The 20145-nt window shown below is 35.0% G+C and overlaps 4 protein-coding genes across 6 annotated transcripts; all 4 read left to right on the forward strand.

Annotated features, from left to right (window-relative positions):
- The first annotated feature begins 1905 nt into the window (after positions 1–1905).
- On the forward strand, positions 1906–7564 carry LOC112797986 (mechanosensitive ion channel protein 10). The gene is made up of 5 exons (XM_025841126.3): positions 1906–3278; positions 6212–6335; positions 6444–6737; positions 6816–7018; positions 7095–7564. The coding sequence occupies exons 1-5, from the start codon at positions 2035–2037 to the stop codon at positions 7378–7380; spliced, it is 2151 nt and encodes a 716-aa protein (XP_025696911.1). The 5' UTR covers positions 1906–2034; the 3' UTR covers positions 7381–7564.
- A 1757-nt stretch (positions 7565–9321) lies between these two features.
- LOC112798008 (cadmium-induced protein AS8) lies at positions 9322–11648 on the forward strand. 3 transcript variants are annotated; one of them, XM_025841154.3, is made up of 4 exons: positions 9322–9604; positions 9853–10099; positions 10288–10548; positions 11092–11648. In XM_025841154.3, the coding sequence occupies exons 1-4, from the start codon at positions 9569–9571 to the stop codon at positions 11100–11102; spliced, it is 555 nt and encodes a 184-aa protein (XP_025696939.1). In that variant the 5' UTR covers positions 9322–9568; the 3' UTR covers positions 11103–11648. The 3 variants fall into 3 exon arrangements, with proteins under 3 accessions (XP_025696939.1, XP_025696945.1, XP_025696959.1); XM_025841160.3 differs by having other exon boundaries at positions 9328–9724; XM_025841174.3 differs by having other exon boundaries at positions 9368–9531.
- Positions 11649–11911: 263 nt separating this feature from the next.
- On the forward strand, positions 11912–15341 carry LOC112797996 (MOB kinase activator-like 1B). The gene is made up of 7 exons (XM_025841136.3): positions 11912–12520; positions 13009–13057; positions 13216–13324; positions 13456–13549; positions 14264–14397; positions 14497–14660; positions 14933–15341. The coding sequence occupies exons 1-7, from the start codon at positions 12498–12500 to the stop codon at positions 15005–15007; spliced, it is 648 nt and encodes a 215-aa protein (XP_025696921.1). The 5' UTR covers positions 11912–12497; the 3' UTR covers positions 15008–15341.
- Positions 15342–15883: 542 nt separating this feature from the next.
- LOC112798030 (isoflavone reductase homolog) lies at positions 15884–17430 on the forward strand. The gene is made up of 2 exons (XM_025841183.2): positions 15884–16622; positions 16703–17430. Exons 1-2 carry the CDS (start codon positions 16293–16295, stop codon positions 17309–17311), a joined length of 939 nt encoding a protein of 312 aa, XP_025696968.1. The 5' UTR covers positions 15884–16292; the 3' UTR covers positions 17312–17430.
- The last annotated feature ends 2715 nt before the right edge of the window (positions 17431–20145 follow it).

Consider the following 20145-nt stretch of genomic DNA (forward strand, 5'->3'; position numbering starts at 1 on the left):
ATTTACAGTATGGCGTGGTTGAGATCTTTTTCACTAAAGGTAAGAAGTGGAGAAGAAGCCTCAAGATCACCATGCCTAAAATGGTTTCAATTCAATTCGGTCAGAGTAGAAAATCCCTGTGGTATGGCTTGTTTCTACTTTTTATTCACCCATCACAGAAGGAGCTACTGTAGCTACGTGGAGGAGGAAGCAAAAGTAGAGCAGATGGAGCTATCAAGAATCAAGTATTCATCAAGGGTCAGAAATCCTTCTTGGGGACCAAGTCAAGATGGAAGACTCAGATTGATGAAGCTTGATGAGAAAGGATGAGAGAGAGGTAATTGCATGTTGGTTTTTGCTTTCGGTTCCCTCTATCTTCTCTCTGTCCGAACCGATTTTGGTGTTGAAAAAGAAGAAGTTGGCTCGGTTGAACCGTTTCAACCTTGGAAGCTTCTCCTTCTATAATAAGGGTGAACGGCCAAGGGTTAAGATAAAGAGAGTAAGCACAGAGTTTCCATAACTACCCAAGCTAACAGAAGTTCTTCTCTTTCAATGTGTTTTATTTTATATTTTTTTTAGTTTTGTCTATCTGGCATGGTAAAAAAAGACAAACAGTGAAATTTGTAAGAAAAAACTAGTGAGTAAAAAAAGGTAAAGTGTACAAAATTAAAGAAAAAGCCATAGGTGTCTTAGAGGTCCTTTGTACATCTATGTGTTGTGTATCATGATTCTGTGGGAATCCCCTTACAAGTTAGGTTAGCACTTACCAGTTGAAAGTTTGGTAGGTGACCAAGTCAAGTTTAGGATTGGAGATAGATTCTGGACTTGTCCCGGATAGGAAGGGTAGTTCCTAGGGAGAATTGGCATTTGTAATCTGTATGATTATAGTGAAATTTCATAATTATTGTGATGGAGACTAGATGTAGGCTGCATTGCACTTAGCAGCTGAACCAGGATACTTCTTGGTGTGATTCTCTCTCTCTTCTACTCAATTTCTGATTCTGTTGCATAGAAAACAAAATTGAAAAGGAAAAAGTATAGGTAACCAACAACATTTTTGAACAATGTGTGAACAATGTGAATTAATAGGGTTAAAAGAGTAAATTTAAATTAGTAGCATTAAATTAGGGTGTAGTGTATTTTTATTTGATTGGTGGTTGTTCATATTGTTCAAGATAGTCATTGTTTACCTAACACTCCCCAATTAAAAAATATCTCTTGACTGGTTATAAGACAAAAAGAAAATGTCTCTTGATTAGTTACGAGACAAAAAAAAAGAAAAATCTCTTGATGCTATTTCAAAGGACAAAAAGTAACTCTCTATAAAAATGAGCTAAAATTCAATCCCTTTTTTCTTAGCCACCGATAAAAATTTATCATAAAAAATAAATTAGATAAAAATTAAACACTAAATTAAAATACCATAAAATTCACCTAATAATTGGTACAAGTATAGCCGATTACATTTAAATATGGATAATTCAATTACTTATAATTCTAAATGATTTGACCCATTGTGTGGGTGTTAATTACATATTGGTCATACAATAACCGGTCTACATTATGCTTGTTTAACAGTTTAAGGCTTCAAATATATATGATAGATGATGTTGATGTGACATGTGCGTGTGTCAATTGCTTTGCCACTTTTTAAGAATTTCTGCATCATGTCATTATGGAGGTTTTCATCATGCGCATGATGATATGTGTTGAGACATTAGTGTCCAATATGGTGTTTTCTTTATTCCTTGCAGAAGCTCTTTATCATATCATGCCAATGCGCGCACTAAGGTATAATGGCACTTTCTGAGAGGCCCAACTCATGCAAACACAAGTCAACTTGCAAACCGTTTCTGCTGATCATGTTGCTCACATGCTTAATTTATCTGTGACAACATTAGTGTCCAAACAATTTTGCTAAACTGAAAGGTCCATATTTGAAATTGTGTTTCTATAAATAGACGTCCGTTTGGGTAACTAGTGTATTCATAGTTTCATACCACTTGTACGCAGCTACTCCTATTTGTTTCTTCTATCTCCCTTACCTCAACACACATGGATGAGAAAGCTAAGTCCTCAGATCATGTTGCTGTCATCATTGACCAGCACACTAACCATCCGAAACCCCCTTCCTCCTCCTCCGTGGACAACAAGCCCCCCAAACAACACCCCTTGAGGGTCAAAACCCTTAACCGTCTCAGCTTCTCGAAGCCCAAATCCAGAATCCTCGAGTACAATAACTACTATCCCCACCACCATCTCGGCAGAAAGCTATCAAGCATTTCCCAGGAGAACAACAACGACAATAATAATGAGGACGTGGACGAAGACGAAGAGGAAGAGGAGGAGTGGTGGGACGAAGAAGAAGAGATCGAGGAGGAGGGTGAGGGAGAGAGGAATAAGTTGCAGGAGAGGAGGAGGAGGAAGAAGGTGAGGTGGAGGGTAGTGGTGGAGTGGGTGGTGTTCCTGAGCATAGCAACATGCTTGGTTTGTTCGCTGGTAATAACGCGGATAAAGAAGATGCACATGGTGGGTTTGGAGATATGGAAGTGGTGCTTGATGGTGATGGTGACATTCAGCGGGAGGTTGGTGTCGGGGTGGGTGGTGGGGGTGACGGTGTTCGTGATAGAGAGGAACTTCATGCTGAGAGAGAAGGTGCTGTACTTCATATACGGGCTGAGGAAGAGCATAAGGAACTGCCTGTGGCTAGGGCTGGTGCTTCTTTCATACTGGAGCGTGGTGTTCGACGACGTGCAGAAGAAGAACCACAAGTTCCTGAACAAGGTGTTTCAGGCACTGGTCGCAGTGCTGGTTGGGGCCATCATATGGCTCGTCAAGATTGTTCTCGTGAAGATGCTGGCATCCTCTTTTCACGTGGCCACCTACTTCGACAGGATGAAGGAGAGCGTCTTCCATCACTACATCCTCGACACTCTCTCAGGTCCACCCATGGAGGACGCGGAGGAGATACTGCAGCAGCACCGCCAGCTCACGGGGGGCGGCTCAAAGTCGATGCCTGCCAGGAGTAGGTTGAATAAGCTAAAGGAGAAGCAGCAGCAGGAGAGGTTTGGGGGGTCCAGGAGGATTGACATGGAGAAGCTGAGGGAGCTGAGCATGGAGAGCACTGCCTCCGCCTGGAGCGTCAAGAGGCTCGTCAACTATGTTCGCTCCTCCGGCCTCTCCACCATCTCCAGGACCGTGGATGATTTCGCCACCGCCGAGTCTGAGATCAACAGTGAATGGGAAGCTAGAAACTGCGCTCAGCGGATTTTCAACAACGTCGCCAAACCTGCTGCCAAGTAATAAGCTCATGCCATTTCTTCTTTGTTGCTTCTTCCATCTCAACCTCCCCAAACAACTAATTCATCACTAACCTCGTCAATCTACGTATGTTAAACCTATTACATGCTAAAAGGTACGTAACACAAGATAACTATACAGCTCAATCCTCTATCTTTATAAAGTAGAAATTCAAGTGCTCCCGTTAGATGATTTGACTGATTTAACAATTTTGAGATATCAACTTTACGTAGAGTTTTCACCTTTTTATAAACGGCAATCCTACGCGAAAAGATAAATTTATTTTAACGATAATAAATAAAATAATTTTAAACTATTTAAATCATTTTTTATTATTTATCAAATATTATCGTTTTACAAATTTATTCAAAGATAATAATTAAAAATATTACATAATTTAATATATTTAATTAATCTATTTAATATAATATATTAGCATTTTAATTATTTTGATTTTTTGTCGTCTCTTTATACACATACATTTTCATATATAAATAATCTTCCTTCGACCACATTAGTAGTACAGTTCAAATAAATGATGATCTCATAAATGCTTTTCCTTCCCATGCAGCATAATATGCTTCTTCAGTTCATAGTAAGTTGACAATTAATTTGTGAAGATTACATACATTCAGTACTCTCAAACTACTACTACTTTGATATTGATTATTAATTTGTCAATGGAATTATCGTGCAACTTAGCCTACTACTCTTGGGAGAACTAAATATTTGATAGTATATATTAATAATAATTTTGGTCTTTCATGATTACTTCTTTATTTATATATAATGTTAGACTAATAAATATTTATGCTTATTTATTTATTTTTCATATTATTATTATTATTATTATTATTATTATTATTATTATTATTATTATTATTATTATTATTATTATTATTATTATTATTATTATTATTATTATTATTATTATTCATTTGCCTTGAGAAAATGCTAGGCATTTAGGGTTTTGCCTTGGTCAACATTACCCCTCATTTTATTTTATCTAAAAAGTGGTCGTCTTTTAACATTTTTCAAAAGTTTTATTTTTAGGCTATCAAATTATTTAAATAAATAAAAAATGCTATGTGATCATAAAAAATTAGTTACTATTTATATATGTATTTGTTAACTCATCTTTTATACATATTTATATTTTATATTTTATATCGATGATTAATTTGATAGTTAATTTTTTTGTGTGCATATAATATGATTGTAGATAAATATTAAAAAGACAAAAGTTAATTGAACACTTAAAATAATTCAAATGTAAAGTATTATATAAGAGTATATATTAAATTAAGAAGCTACGACAAAATTCTATAATAATGATAAAATAAGTGTTGATCCAACAATATATTGATGTAGTTATTCAAAATAAATATTTCTTCTCATATAACATTAAAATTACTTGAAAAATATACTCTTATATAGAAGGTTAAAGTCATTTCTTCTTAACATGTCAATAAGAAATGATATATTAATCAACAAATAGTACAAGTATATATAAAGTAAAGATTCATTCATATGAATATGAATATAAATAAACAGTAGTATATAAAAAAGAAAAATATTACGTGTGCAGAGTTTATTGTTTTTGACTAACTGATTTTGTTAGAGAATCAATTAGGAGTATAGTCAATTAGAGCTAATTAGTTTTAAATTAAAAAGTTTGTTATAAAAAAGAAAAAACAACGTCACTACTCCTAATTTTTTGAATTTTAAAATTAAAAATACAAAGAATTAATTTGAGTTGACTGACGATGTAGTTGGTTTTTTAGATTTTTTTTGACTAACGGTTAATCGTTAATATTTAAAAATATAAACTAAAAAATATGTTATTAGATTATTAGATTAAAAAAATTAGATTAATAGTTAAAAGTGTGGACCAAAAATAATAAAATGTACTTTTCCTTAAACTTTTCTCATAAAAAAATATTTAGTTATTCCTATTTATTTTAATCGGCCAATTAAGTGGAAAATGATATTTATACACTTAAAAGGGTACTTTTCAATTAGACACCACTTTTACATCAAAGTAATTGTAGATTTTACTTAATTTTTACTTGTCTATATACATTTATAATCTTAAAATCTAAAAAGTACGTAAAATTTAAGTATGGTAGATAAATATGATGGGGGAAGAGAGCTGAAGCTTGGGGAAAACATGGTGAAATTCAGTAGGTGGTGTGTGATTTGAGGACAAGACTAAAAGTGTAGGGTGGAACTAGTTGTGCTAGCCAGACTGTGATGAGGCTCCCCTCACATCACATGTGAGAAAAGGGTGAATTGCTCTTGCTATTGCCTCTTTATTGGAGCACAATCATAGAGAACCAACCTTCTTGGTGGCTTCAAAGTTTAATTTACTGGTTATTCCTGTGGTCCTTACTTTTTATTTTGTCTTATAATCCCCTGAAATCTTATTAACCCCGGAAATTGACAGCATAGGCATAGTGCTTTGTCACCTTCATTCCCTACTCTGATCTAATCCACAATTTTGCACTAACATAGGAAGAGTGTGGTATTGTGATTTGTAGTCATTATTAATATTTTTAATATTGTGAAATTTTATCTAATAGTGCAGAATTATTCACTTTTTTTTCCTAATTAAGTACCGTTAAATTTTAATAAAAGTGTTGGCCTCTAAATTTTTTTTCTAACGTTATCTTATATAGTGTGTATATATATAAAAGCCCACTATGAATATATGAATATGATCCATGTCAACGGACCTAAATCCACATGGTTCCAGACAGCATCAACCCTTGACTTCTTCCAATCTTTTTTCTTTTCAATCCTTAGTGCGCTGAACCACTTTAATTTGCATATGATCCATCACTAGTCCTAGTTCGCTCCAAATGACATGACAAGATATCCTAATATCATCATGTTGACTTTTGTGCCTAATTCAACAAATAATTTATTGAAGGTACATTGAAGAGGAGGATTTGATGAGATTTCTGAAGAGGGTTGAGATACATACTATATTCCCTCTCTTCGAAGGTGCCCTTGAAACAGGGAAGATCAGCAGATCATCATTTAGAAATTGGGTGGTAAGAATTACAAGTGTGTTGTTTTTAATTATCATAAATTAAATAATAAATTAAGTTGATAATGAAGAATAGTACGCATGTATATAATTAATTAATAATGTTATTCAGATTCGAGCATACTACGAACGAAAGGCACTAGCACAATCACTGAATGATACAAAAACAGCAGTGCAGCAGCTTCACAAACTAGCAAGCGCGATAGTGAGTGTGATAATAATCATTGTGATCCTTCTGGTGATGGGAGTGGCTACGCTCAAGATCATATTCTTCTGCATGACGCAAATCGTGTTGATTGGGGTTGCCTTCCAAGGTACCTGCAAGACCGTCTTGGAGGCCATCATCTTCGTCTTTGTCATGCATCCTTTCGACATTGGAGACCGCTGCGTCATTGACGGTGTTCATGTATATCTCGTAATCATCGTCATTTCATTATTATTCTTCTACTATATATATATACTTACTATATGTCTGTGCATGCAGATGATCGTGGAAGAGATGAATATCTTGTCAACAGTGTTTCTTAGATACGACAACGAGAAAATATACTACCCAAATGCAGTTCTGCTGAATAAGCCAATCAGCAATTTCTACAGGAGTCCAGAGATGTGGGACTCAATTGATTTCACCATTGATGCTTCTACTCCCATGGAGACTATCATTGCACTCAAGAAATCAATACAAATGTACGTATCTCAATGTTATTCCTTCTATCTTAATAATCACACTATTGTTGCTAATTATTAGTTTGTCGTGTTACAGTTACATTGAGAGCAAGCCAAAGTATTGGAATCCAAAGCACAGTGTGATAGCAAAAGAAATACAGAATGTGGACAAGCTGAAGTTGTGCTTGTGTGTGCAACACACAATCAATCATCAGAACTATGGCGAAAGGAGCATTAGGATCACTGAGCTCCTCCTGGAACTCAAAAAGATCTTTGAGATCCATGCTGTCAAGTACAATCTCCTCCCTCAGGAGATCCACATTACCCAGATGAACATGGAAAATAATAATATTAATAATGGCAGACTTGTCTTTCAATCATGATCTGATGAGATCGGACACACCATACCAACTTCCGTCTCTTTTCGTTTCATTAATATTTCTTGCAAATTATGTTCCTTTCAAACTCCATAAATCTTGTGTGCTTCACTTCATGTTATGGTATTAACTCATCATTAAAATGGTACTTTGTACATTGTTTATTATTATTAGTAGTTCAACAATTCAACTCGCTTATCTTATATATACTACTGTATTGTGCTCTCTTTCCATACTTTGATACATGTATGCTATTAGCGGGAGAAAAAAACTAGAATTAACACATGCAAGTACTACTTGTTAAGTGTATGGATGTAAGTACAAGTGATAAAGGTTAGTTAGGCCTAGTTAAGCATTGGTTAGCTCTCTAGTTAGTTTCTAATTCTGTTACTCTGTTAGAGATATTTTCCATCTATAGTTTAAGTCTGTTAGCTCCCAACTATATATAGTAGTGCTTGTGCTACTGCTCACTCACTTGTTTTCTCATTACTTCTCAATGCATATTCAATTTCTGTTTCAATACTCTTCGTTCTCTGTTTTCATCAGTATTGTTCATTACAAGATGGTATCAAGAGTCAGTCTTGGTGAATCTCTCTGAATTTTTTTCGATCCTCCTCTTTTCTTGTTCATTCTTTAAGCTTTTTCTTCTCTGCCACAATCATGGCATTCATCGTTGCTGGGTCTCAATCGACCAAGCCTGCTCTCGTCCGATTTCTGTGAAACTTGAAAATAATTATCAGAGATCAGGATAGGTTTTCACTCTACTATGATAAGAAAAATATGTCATTGAACCCCTTGAAGGATGGGGCATGATGATTGCCAACCATATGCCAACTTTAATGATGAGTTCAGCTAAGCTTAACTCTTCATATTCAAGACTTCGTGAGAATCCTAAATTGTACAAGTTCATTGTGGGTGCACTACAATACTTGACAACTACAAGATTTAATCTTTCTTATGTTGTGAATAGAGTTTAACAATTTATGCATAATCCAACTGAATTGCATTGGAAATCAGTAAAAAGGATACTCAGATTCTTCATATGTACAGTGAGTTAAGCGTTGATTTTTAACAAATGTATAGACTATTGAATTCTTGCAACTGCTGATGTAGATTGGACTAGAGAGATTGATGATCACAAGTAGGAGTTTAACAGAAGCTGAATACCGTGTTCTCTGCTCAGCACAAACAGAGATCATGTTCATCCAATAGCTACAAGAAGAGCTGAAGATATATTAACAAGTGCCACTAACTATCTATTATGACAACCAAAATGTTTGTCCTTTGCTGCAAATTTAGTTCTATATAGTAGATGTCGTGTAAGCATTTGGAATTGAATTTGCATTTCTCAAGGGACTTAGTAACTCAGGAAAAGCTATTCATTGTGCATATCCCCTCACAAGATCAAATAGCAGATATAGTAATTAAGCTTTTTATCACAAAGTTTGTTTGACAAATTTAACATCAAACTTACAGTGTGCGATAACTCCCACTTAAATTTGAAAGGGAGGAGGACTGTTAAGGGCATAAACGTAATTACAAGTGATAAAGGTTAGTTAGACATAGTTAAGCATTTGTTAGCTTTCTAGTTAGTTTCTAATTCTGTTAGTCTGTTAAAGCATATATTACTTTACATACTTTTAATATATAATATATTTTTTATACACGTAATATGATTAATTTAATATCTAACCAAAAAAAATATTTTTATTTATTTCGTCATGGTAATAATCTAACAAAATAAATAATTTAAAAATTTTTAATATATTTAATACGAAGAAAAAGTATTTTCTTTCCTTTTTTGGTATAAAGTATTTCCTTTTTTGGGGGAAGGGAGCAGTGGGAGGGGGTGGTGGGCAGTGGGCTTATATGAAGTTATAAACGGGCCGAACCCAAATCCCCAGTGCATTTGTCTTTACTTTTCTACTGAAACGTGCATAAGTTTTAGTTTTTACGGTTATTATAAATAAAGAGCAAAATCCAAAAACATAGCCATTTAATTTTAGGCAGAACCCGAAGCTAGTAAACTACTCTGCTGTGATGTATGCTGTAAGGCTATAGGAAGAAGTGAAGAACCCAATGCCCCAAATAAGCGACGAATAAAGTATAAACCACTGCGCCTGTAACGCTTTCCTTCCTTCAAACTTCAATTTCTTGGTAATGGCTACTACCTCTTCCTTCCTTCCTTCAGTTGATGCTATGGCTACCTAAGACACTTTGGAAATATAAGGTTTTGGTTATATTGCTACTCTCTAATATGTCTCCTCATAATTACTGCCAATCATTCCCCATTTCCCGAGTTATTCAGTTATGTCGTTATGCTGTTTGATCAATGACCCAAGTGGCTTTTGTAAGGATCCATTCCTTAATTGCAAATTACAATATTTGTAACATCTGTATTCATAGACTCTTATTTATTTTTCCAATTCCAACTTATGGTCTAGGCTTAGTAATTTCTTACGTTTTCTCTATTCTCAGCTCCAAATGATTATCAAAGGATTGTTTAGAAGATATAAGAGATGGAACCCTGTTCATCCAACTTATGGTGCCTTTTGGGGAATGGGAGTGGGTGTTGGTTGTGGAGTCGGATGGGGTCCGGGGTTCGGCCCTGAAGTGATAGGCTATGTTGGATCTGGTTGTGGCATTGGATTCAATGTGGGCTTCACTCTCGCTGGCTTTGGTATTGGCCTTCCTGCAAACTTTATCTTTGAAGCTCCTTATAATGGTAAAACCTCTGTCAATATGTCCAACCATTGCTTTTTTTTCTCAAATTGCAACTTCATGCATGAGTTGTCTAAAGAGTTATAATTTTTGCTGTATGCACTTCTGTATCATCATTTTCTCAATTAGTTGATGCAAATAATTGTAGTCTTAGACTCATGTACATAAAATTTGAACTTCTTTTTAATGCAGTTATCATGGCAACAAGAAATTCAGCGTTAGAGGTAGCACGATCTAAGGGTTTTAATGCACCATGCAATGGCTGGACTATAAACTTATCTTGTGTCTTTGACCTCCAAAGGGAAGCTAGTGACAAATTACGTCACTTTAGGGAAAGGCGTTTATCAGTCAAGGGATTTGATTTCTTGAGCATGAAAAATGACTTATCATTGCTTGCTACATCTGCCTGTAACAGTATGCGCACATTCCATGACCAGCTTTCTTCTCGTAGGGGTATCACTTTGCCTCTAGTTAATTAGTTCATTTCTTGTCTTGATTGTTCATTTGTTTGTCCTCCTTTTGGAACTTTGGTCGTATGCATTGATGTTACCTGTTAGTTATGCCTTATCTTTCTTTCATTGCTCATTTTTCTTACTTCATTTTTCATGGACTTATAAATCTCTCCACTTCCTGGATGCTAGCTGGAGTGACTTTGAATTGCAATTTCAGATTTTATACATCAGAATTTATGATTTCACACTTTGTCTTATGTAGAAGATTCTGTTGGAATTTTGCTGCAATATTGTAATATAGGCATATCATAGATTCCTGTTGACATAGTATAAATTGGAGAATTTGTCATATGATGTGGTCTGAACTCTTCAACTCTTCAAGTGTCTGGTTTGAAGGGAAGCTGTATATTTTTGTGGATTTAACAAGAAGCGTCTGACATATGATCCTTTCATCTCTTTACCCCTGAACCTTAATTGTGTAATTTCAGTAGTTGCTGTTTGCTAAAGAGACTTAACTTGAACCAATTGCGTATGTTATTTGCAGGCAAAGATTGATTGGTTCGAGTTCCACAACTCTCAGCATGGTGGTTACAACTTTGATGGATCATTTCTATTTTTTGTTTTTAACTTAATAGCAGGAAAACCAAATGTCTTATTTTGAGGTATATTATTGTTATGTTTACTGTCTTGTTTGACAAACTCAAGTTGTATATTTAATATTGTTGTCAAATATATTTTTTAGAGAAAAGGACAAATCGATCCTTGATTTTTTGGTTCGCGGATATTTAAGTCCTTGAGGATTTAAAAATACATTTAAGTCCCTGACTTCTTCAAAATCTGGACATATCGATTCCTGAATCTAATTTGTTCAATTTTAAAAAACTCTCTCACGTGTGCATCCGTATCAACCAGGTCAGTATAACGGAAGTCATGTTTGATTTTCCGTTGAGTTTGACAGACCCAAATGAACATGAGCGATCAATATGTCAGGTTTTGAAAAGGTCATGAACTTAAATGCATTTTCAAATTTTCGAAGACTTAAATGTATGCGGATCAAAAAGTCAATGACTTATCTATCCTTTTTTCTATTTCTTATAGAAAGCTATGATCCTAAATTTTCAACCAACATACCCAGAAGGGTAAAGGGACTAGCATTCGTTTCCAACTTTCCATCAAGACTAAATGATATAAGGTTAAATTTATCAAGTCGGATGTCGACCCAGTATATACTTACTATGCCTTGACTAAGAAGTAAACAGTGGGGTTCCCCGTTCCCCCACCCCAAAATATGATTCAAACTTGGACAAATTGAAGAATAAACAAGAATGTTATGCATTAACCAAATGGATTCTATATTTGCCTAGGCATAGGTGGGTGTGGTAGATTAGCCTCTCTGGAACTTACTTTCAAGACAACTGAAGGAGATGGCCTCATTCCCACTCTCGTCTAAGGGGAATCAGTTAGGATTTAGCAGTATGCTGCATTTGATATCCCAAGTCCACATTAGAAATTATTATTTAAAGGATATTTCATATTTGACAATTAGTAGGATGAGGAGAGGTGAAACTTTTTTATATGGATAAAAAGAAATTAAATTATCTTTTGATTTATTTATTTCTGTAAAAAAAAACTGAATTTCCATTTTAAAGATTTTTTTGTGTAAATACTAAATACGTGTGTCCGTATATGAGATTGATATATGTATAAAGAAATGAAGTCTGAATGAAAGAAAATTAATATTTTATGTTCCATAATAGTTAATATTTTATGTTCCATAATCAAGTTTTGTTTGTAGTGATTAAAATGCTCATAATATAGCGATTATGTTGTGAATGGTTTTTATTGGGAGGCGAGGATTCCAAAAGCAACATCAGGCGAACGCAATCGGTCAAAGGAAGAGCAAACAACATCTCTCGGAGCCTGAGCCTGAGCCTGAGCCTGAGCCCAGCCATGAGCCTCTTTGGTCTCGGCAGGTGAGTCATGCCTCTTCCCACTACTTCCGATTCATATTTCTCACCTTTCCTTCCTCCGTTCCCCCTTCTCATCTTTTCAAATCTATGGATTATTATTCATCTATGATCTGATCTGTTCTAGTTATCATCTCCTTTTCAAACTTTTATCATTGATCTTCTCTCTGTCTCTCAGATCCTCTTGTCTTCCATTCTCTCTCTCTCTCTCTCTGTCTCTCTCTCTCTCTCTCTCATCTGACAACCCAATTTCGCAACGCAATCCAATTCAACCTGCAATTTCTATTCTTCCTCTTTAAATGTTACTGCTTTCTAAGGATTTCTTTGTCGTTTTCGGATTAAGCTGGAATTGTTAAGTTGTAAGTTGTAAGCATGAATAGTTAGTTAGTTAGTTATAACTTACAGATGCCAATCAATATTTCTATTAATTCAATCTAGGTTTATTCTCCTCGATGTTTTACTCATATATTATTCGATCTGACAAATTGCAACAGAAACCAGAGAACATTCCGCCCCAAGAAAAGTGCACCTTCTGGGAGTAAGGTTGGTTCCTTATGTTGAAGCAGTAATATCTCATCTTTTTCTTTAAAACTGTTTCGGAACTGGATGATGCTGACTCTTATCAAAATTGAAATGCATATTTCTTAGGTCGTTAGGACACAATTTATGAATTATGATTCTTCTCTTTCTTTGTATCACAGGGAGCACAACTTAGACAGCACATTGATGCTACACTAGGTAGTGGAAATCTGAGGGAAGCAGTAAAGCTACCACCTGGGGAGGATTTAAATGAGTGGCTTGCTGTTAACAGTAACTATCGTTCTCTCTCTGTTGCACTGTTCGGCGCAGTATATTTATTTTGCAGTTTCCTATTGCCTATCATTGGTTCCTTGTTTTCCTGATTTACCTCACATACTATTCTGAAATACGTCACATTGCAGCTGTTGATTTCTTCAACCAGGTCAATCTTCTTTATGGCACCCTCACAGAGTTTTGCACACCTGAGAATTGTCGAACAATGTCTGCTGGTCCCAAGTATGTTATAGCTAACTGACTCCTCATTCAACTAACATGGTTGTGTAAAATGCAAAATTAAGTTTAGAATATTGGATTTGTTATGAGCTTAGATCACGTCTTAAAATTGAGAATATGAGTATCACTTTCTTACCACTATTGAGGTTTCCATTCCTTGCTGTATGCTTCTAATCCTAATAATTAAGTTTCTGGGTGTAAAATCAGCCAATAGTAATTTTTTTTTTCCTATATTTCTCATACCTTTTCATTATGTATTGTTATTCTTATTCATGCCAACTGCGGTTTAAGAATCTACCCAATATTTAATAAATTGAAATCAACATGACTAGTTAATTAAACATAGACATGATTTTAGGAACTGAGCTGGAGATATATGATCCTATATCCCTGTGCTCCTCATTGCAGCTGAACAGGCTAATTAGGCACGTTTTGTCTTCCATTGCTCAAGATTTTAGTGCTCATCGGCTTTTTTTCCCTACTTTAGAGCAATATAATTTTTCAATATATTCTGTCATGGAGAGGAGTTTACCATCTGTGAATTTTGGGCTTAGATTTGATCTTTATTGGGTTATATCAATTTTTTGCATTTACAAGTACTTTTCGTATAATTAATCAGCATCATTCCATTAATGCTAATGGAAATTCTTGCAACTTGTATTCATTCTGTAATCATATGTTTAGTTCTCATGTTGCGCTGTTACATGAAAACTCCAGGTATGAGTATAGATGGGCAGATGGTGTACAAATCAAGAAACCTATTGAAGTTTCTGCTCCAAAATATGTAGAATATCTAATGGACTGGATTGAAGGACAGCTTGATGACGAGTCCATATTCCCCCAGAAGCTTGGTAAATATTTATTTTCTTTCCAACAGATTCTTAGGTTCTCATAATCAATATTTATTTATTTTCATTTCATGTGTTGTAATAACCCATGGATTCATGTAGGTGCACCATTTCCTCCCAACTTCAAGGATGTTGTGAAGACAATATTCAAGCGACTGTTCCGAGTATATGCTCACATATACCATTCTCACTTTCAGAAAATTGTGAGCCTCAAGGAAGAGGCCCACCTAAACACTTGCTTCAAGCATTTTATACTGTTTACCTGTGTAAGTCTCTTATATGTTGAAATATTTCTTTGGCTGGCTTTTCGTTTGATCACAGGTGTGAACTGCCGGAGCATTTTATTTATTTATTTATTTTTTATTTTTTACTGTGGTAGCCATCTTGATAGTATTAATAGAGTTAATCAGCAAATTGATATGATAATATTATTAATGTTCATCAGCTAGTTGTTATTGGTTTATCGTCATCTGGTTTAGAAACTGTTTCTAATTGTTAACATCACAAGGTTATTAAGGGTATTTTTTTTCCTTGGCAGGAATTTGGTTTGATTGACAAGAAGGAGCTGGCTCCCCTTCAAGAGCTCATAGAATCCATTGTCGTACCATACTAGATATGTGAAGAGGGTTGAACCGCATCTTGATAAATCATTACTGAGAAACATAACTAAATGATTACTTGTATTTGTGTTAGATATGTTCTAGCAGAGATACAGCAGGTCTAGTTTATCCTTCACTGCCACAAAACATGACATAGGCAATGGATTATGCATACTACTGATTGTATGTTTCTTACTGAAATATTGTTAGTACTTTGATCTTGCAAGGCTTGTTGCCGGAATAACTCTCATTGCTAACATAGCAATTCGTAATGTGTATGAATTTATGGATTTGAACAATAAGAAATCACAATAATAACTAGAACAATGCTGTAATTTCTCTGATTTATTTATTGGTGTAATTTTCTGTTTTGTTTTTGCCCTCTGAAATCTGAATTGTTTTAGGAATGTGTAAAATATTACAATTACAATATAGGAACTACAAGAATTTTGAGGGAGCTAGAAGAGTGTCTTCAGATGAGGGGAAGATTACTCACATTATATGTAATATGGGTATGTGTTGCAAATTACCTGTGACAAATTTCTAGTTTTCACTTTTCAATTAATCTTAATGTAGTCTAAAATTGGTTGATGAAGGAAAGAATAAAGTATGCTAAGGAACTGCCTTTTACTATCTATGATTGACGGAACTCCTTACAATTATACAACAATTGTATGGAAGAGAAGAGAATAATTTGCCTGCTCATTTTACATTTGATTTTGAGAGTGGATTTGTTTTTACTTAGATATATATCCTACAAGAAACTAGCTAGCGTGTCGGCTGTGGAGAAAGCAAAAATGGAAGAAAATTAAAAATTCATGGTTGATTATGTAGACTGTCACTTTCAGTTTCACTTTCACCCTGAAATTGAGTTCCATCTGTTAGCATGATCATTCTTCCCATATCATTAAGCAAGGTTTAATCAAGATATACCAATAGTTGAAAAGAGACTACTTTAAAACAAAAGGGTAAATAACTCTAAATAAACAGATTGCCATTGATCATCAATAAACAGAGTAGGTGGAGTCACGTGCTGGCTTTTGCATCGCGGTAGCTGTGTTGGGCGAGAAAGAGCGGTTCAGCTGCATATGTGTTGGGTCGTTGAAAAATATGTGGCGTGACATGACGAGAAAAAACAATATAATATAATGTACATACAAGTTAGACTAGTAATAGTAAAGGTTGCTGTTTGACTACTTGAGCAACTTAGTGCCAGTTCCGGCTGCTGGCTCTTGTTCTTAATTATCTATAAAAGCATTAATTCAGCAGGGAGTGATGCTTGTATTGTGATAGTAAAAAATGGGGAAGAGCAAGGTGCTAGTGGTAGGGGGAACAGGGTACATTGGGAGGAGAATAGTGAGGGCAAGCCTGGCAGAGGGGCACGAGACGTATGTGCTTCAGAGGGCGGAGTTGGCGCTGCAGATAGAGAAGCTGCAGATGCTGCTATCCTTCAAGAGGCAGGGGGCCCACCTCATAGAGGCATCCTTCTCCGACCACCAGAGCCTTGTGGATGCTGTCAAGAAGGTGGATGTTGTCATCAGTGCCATCTCTGGTGTCCATATCAGGAGCCATAGCATTGGCTTGCAGCTCAACCTCATTAACGCCATCAAGGAAGCCGGCAACGTCAAGGTTTCATTCATTCATTCAATTCATTTTAGTTTCTAATTTCATCATCAATCAATTAACAGTCTAGTCTTGTCTGTCTGTAGCGCTTCTTGCCGTCGGAGTTTGGACTGGACCCAGCGAGGATGGGGGACGCGTTAGAGCCAGGAAGGGTGACATTTGAGGACAAGATGGCTGTGAGGAAGGCGATAGAGGAAGCAAACATCCCTTTCACGTACATCTCCGCCAACCTATTTGCGGGCTACTTTGCGGGCAGCCTGTCTCAGATGGGATCTTTTGTGCCTCCCAGGGAAAAGGTCCACCTCTTCGGAGATGGCACACTCAAGGCCGTTTTCGTCGATGAAGACGACGTCGCCACCTACACTATAAAGACCATCGATGACCCCCGCACCCTCAACAAGACTCTCTACCTGAGGCCTCCCGACAACATTCTCTCGCAGGCAGACCTCATTGCAATCTGGGAGTCTCTCATCGGAAAGCAGCTCCACAAGACCTACATATCTCCCGAGGGCTTCCTCGCAACACTCAAGGGCTTGGACTATAAGCTTCAGGTTGGGATTGGCCACTTCTATCACATCTTCTACGAGGGATGTTTAACCAATTTTGAAATCGGACCCCATGGAGAAGAAGCTTCCATGCTTTACCCAGAGGTCAACTACACACGCATGGATCACTACCTCAGGATATATGTTTAATTTTCTTCATCCTTCCTTACAATTAAATAAACTTAAGCGCGCAGCAACTCTTCATTCTCCGATCCTGTAACCAAATTTACAATTTCAGTAGGAAAAATAAATTACTAATCCCCGTCTCATGATTCATGAGTACCACTATAATATATTCAGGGTAAAGTATTAAATTGGCGAGGGTAATTCTATTTTGGTTCTTAAAGTTTAAAGTGTTCTATTTGAATCTAAAAATATTTTATTTAGCATCAATTTAGTCCTACAGTGAGGTCAAAATTAAATAATTAACGAAATATTCTACATAATAACAGTATAAGAACAAAATCGAAAATCTGGAAATAAGTACAAGCTCTAGAGGCACAAAATTAATAGTTGATACATCAATACATTTATTTATTATTTTTCTTATAATATAAATAAAATATTTTCTATAGAACTAAAGAGAATAATAAATAAATTTATTGATGTATCAACAGTTAATTTTGTGCCTCTAGAGCTTGTACTTGTTCTCCAAATTATTGATTTTATTCTTGTATTGTTATGTAGGACATTACGTTAATTATTTAAGTTTGACTTTATCGTGGGACTAAATTGATTTTAAATAAAACTTTTTTGAATTCAAATAGGACACCTTAAACATTAAGGACTAAAACAGAATTACGTCCAAATATAAAGGACCAATTTAATACTTTACCCTATATTCAATCACACGCACTAAATAAATATAGGAAAAATATAGGTGAACACTAATGTTAGTAAATAATGTAAATAATGGGATTAAAAAGGTAAATTAATCCTAAATGTAATTAATAGTTTGATTAATTAAATTCTAATAATAATCATTTTTAAATTAATAAAAATCAAGATTTTTACATTGGTGAATTAAAATTCTGCAACTATCCTCTCATCTTGTCTTCTTCTCACTTGACCTTTTTTTTCTTCTGCACTCTCAACCCAACTCCAACCTTCCGTCTGACACCACCGCCATCACCACCGGCGGCCACCGTCGCCTACCCCCTCTCTTTTCCCTCTCTTCTCTTTTTCTTCCCTCTTTTTATCCATTTCTCCTCAATTTTCTGTGCGCTACTCCTGGTCTCTGTGCAAAGCCTAACCCCAGCGAAAAATCGCAATATAACCCAGCAGCGGGTGAGCTCTGTATCGCTGTAACACTGCCTCTGCTACCCCTCTCTTTCTATTCTTCTTCTTTCACCAACGCAGGTTCCATGCTTCCTCCTGCCAGTGTTTTTTTTATTTATTTTAACTAATTTTTAATTCTGTTTTTAGTGTTTAGATTAGGTTTAGATTAATGGATTGATACTTTTTGGATTCTAAAATATTTGATGGTTGATTTTTCTGAATTGATTGCTACTTAAATTGAGTTTAAAATCACTGTTTACATATTGTGCACACCATATACTCGATGAAATGCCTAAGTGAAACTTTTTGTTTAGTTCTTATGTTTGGCCAGCATTTATCTTAAATTTTGTTAACTTTAAGTATTATAATTCAGAATTGTGTAATGTTATGCTATTTTTAATGATGTTTGGATTGAGTTTTGACATAACACTTGATTATTAGTTTTGTTTAAACACCAAATTGGTTTAAAATTTTAAATTCGGTCATTTGATTAGTGTAATTTAAGAAGTACATATCATGTTTAGTTAAGTGAATTGAATGAAACTACCTATTCATGTATGTTTTAAACATTCCACATGGTTTCCATGCATGCACAAACAAATTTGGTCACAACTCATTTCACAGATGAAAATATATGCTCTAAGTGGAGATGCTGTTCATTTTGGATGCTCACTAAATGTGTTTTTTGTTTTTGTATTTTTTTTATTTTTTCACACTATATAATATTGCTAGAAAAAATATGTACAGTTGTGCATAACATACAATATAGTACTCAAAGGTCCCAAAATTTTAATTAGTAAGTCTACAATACATACAACACAGATTACTACTATAAACAAAATAAATTTAATTAATAAACAAAGAAGAAGGAGAAGAAATAAGAGAGGATTGGCAAGAAAGGAATTAAAGAAATGAAAATAGAGAATGGGAGTGTATCATTCACATCCAAGAAAAAATTATGAGTTTTTTGACTTTTCAAAGCATAGAAATGGACTTAGTTTTAGGTTGTGTAGGTGCGATTCAGTTGTGACAGATCCATGCATGCTCTATATCCTAACTAATTAGGTGGGATTTTTTATGAGTACACTTTTCATTGTTATTATTTCTTGTAAGTTATGTATAGTAATAAATTTTTAATGATATTTTTGAAAAAAATATTAATAAAATTTTTTTAGTTGAAACTTGTTTAATAGTACGGTATCTAATTAGTTTATGTATGTTTGATTGTAAGTCATAGAATGTACGAACATTACTGGAAGTGATGACACGGATCTTGTTGATGAGGTTTGGTCTTTAGTATATTGCTGTTTTTCCGTGAACCGCATATTTGAATCGACCATAAATTCTCATATTCATCGAATGATGTCTGTTTTGAACTGATTCGCAGTTATCGGATCATAGTTGCCTTGCCGAAGAGGAAATACCAAGAGTTGGGATGCGGTTTGAACATTTGAAGCTGGCTTAGGATTTTTATGCAACATATGCAAAGAAAGTAGGTTTCGATTCAATAGCGTAGCAGATGGTTATTTCTATTAGTATATTTCTATTGGTACCCAGATGGTTATTTTGTAATAGCCTTGGTGTGGTGTGTATAATTAGTTACAATTATGTTAAATTGGATATTCGATTTAATATGATAGCGGATGTTTATTTTTATTGTTACCCAGATGGTTATTTTGAATAGTTTGGGTGTAGTGTGTGTGATT

Source organism: Arachis hypogaea, chromosome 1 (genome assembly GCF_003086295.3).
Source record: "Arachis hypogaea cultivar Tifrunner chromosome 1, arahy.Tifrunner.gnm2.J5K5, whole genome shotgun sequence".
Lineage (NCBI taxonomy): Eukaryota > Viridiplantae > Streptophyta > Magnoliopsida > Fabales > Fabaceae > Arachis > Arachis hypogaea.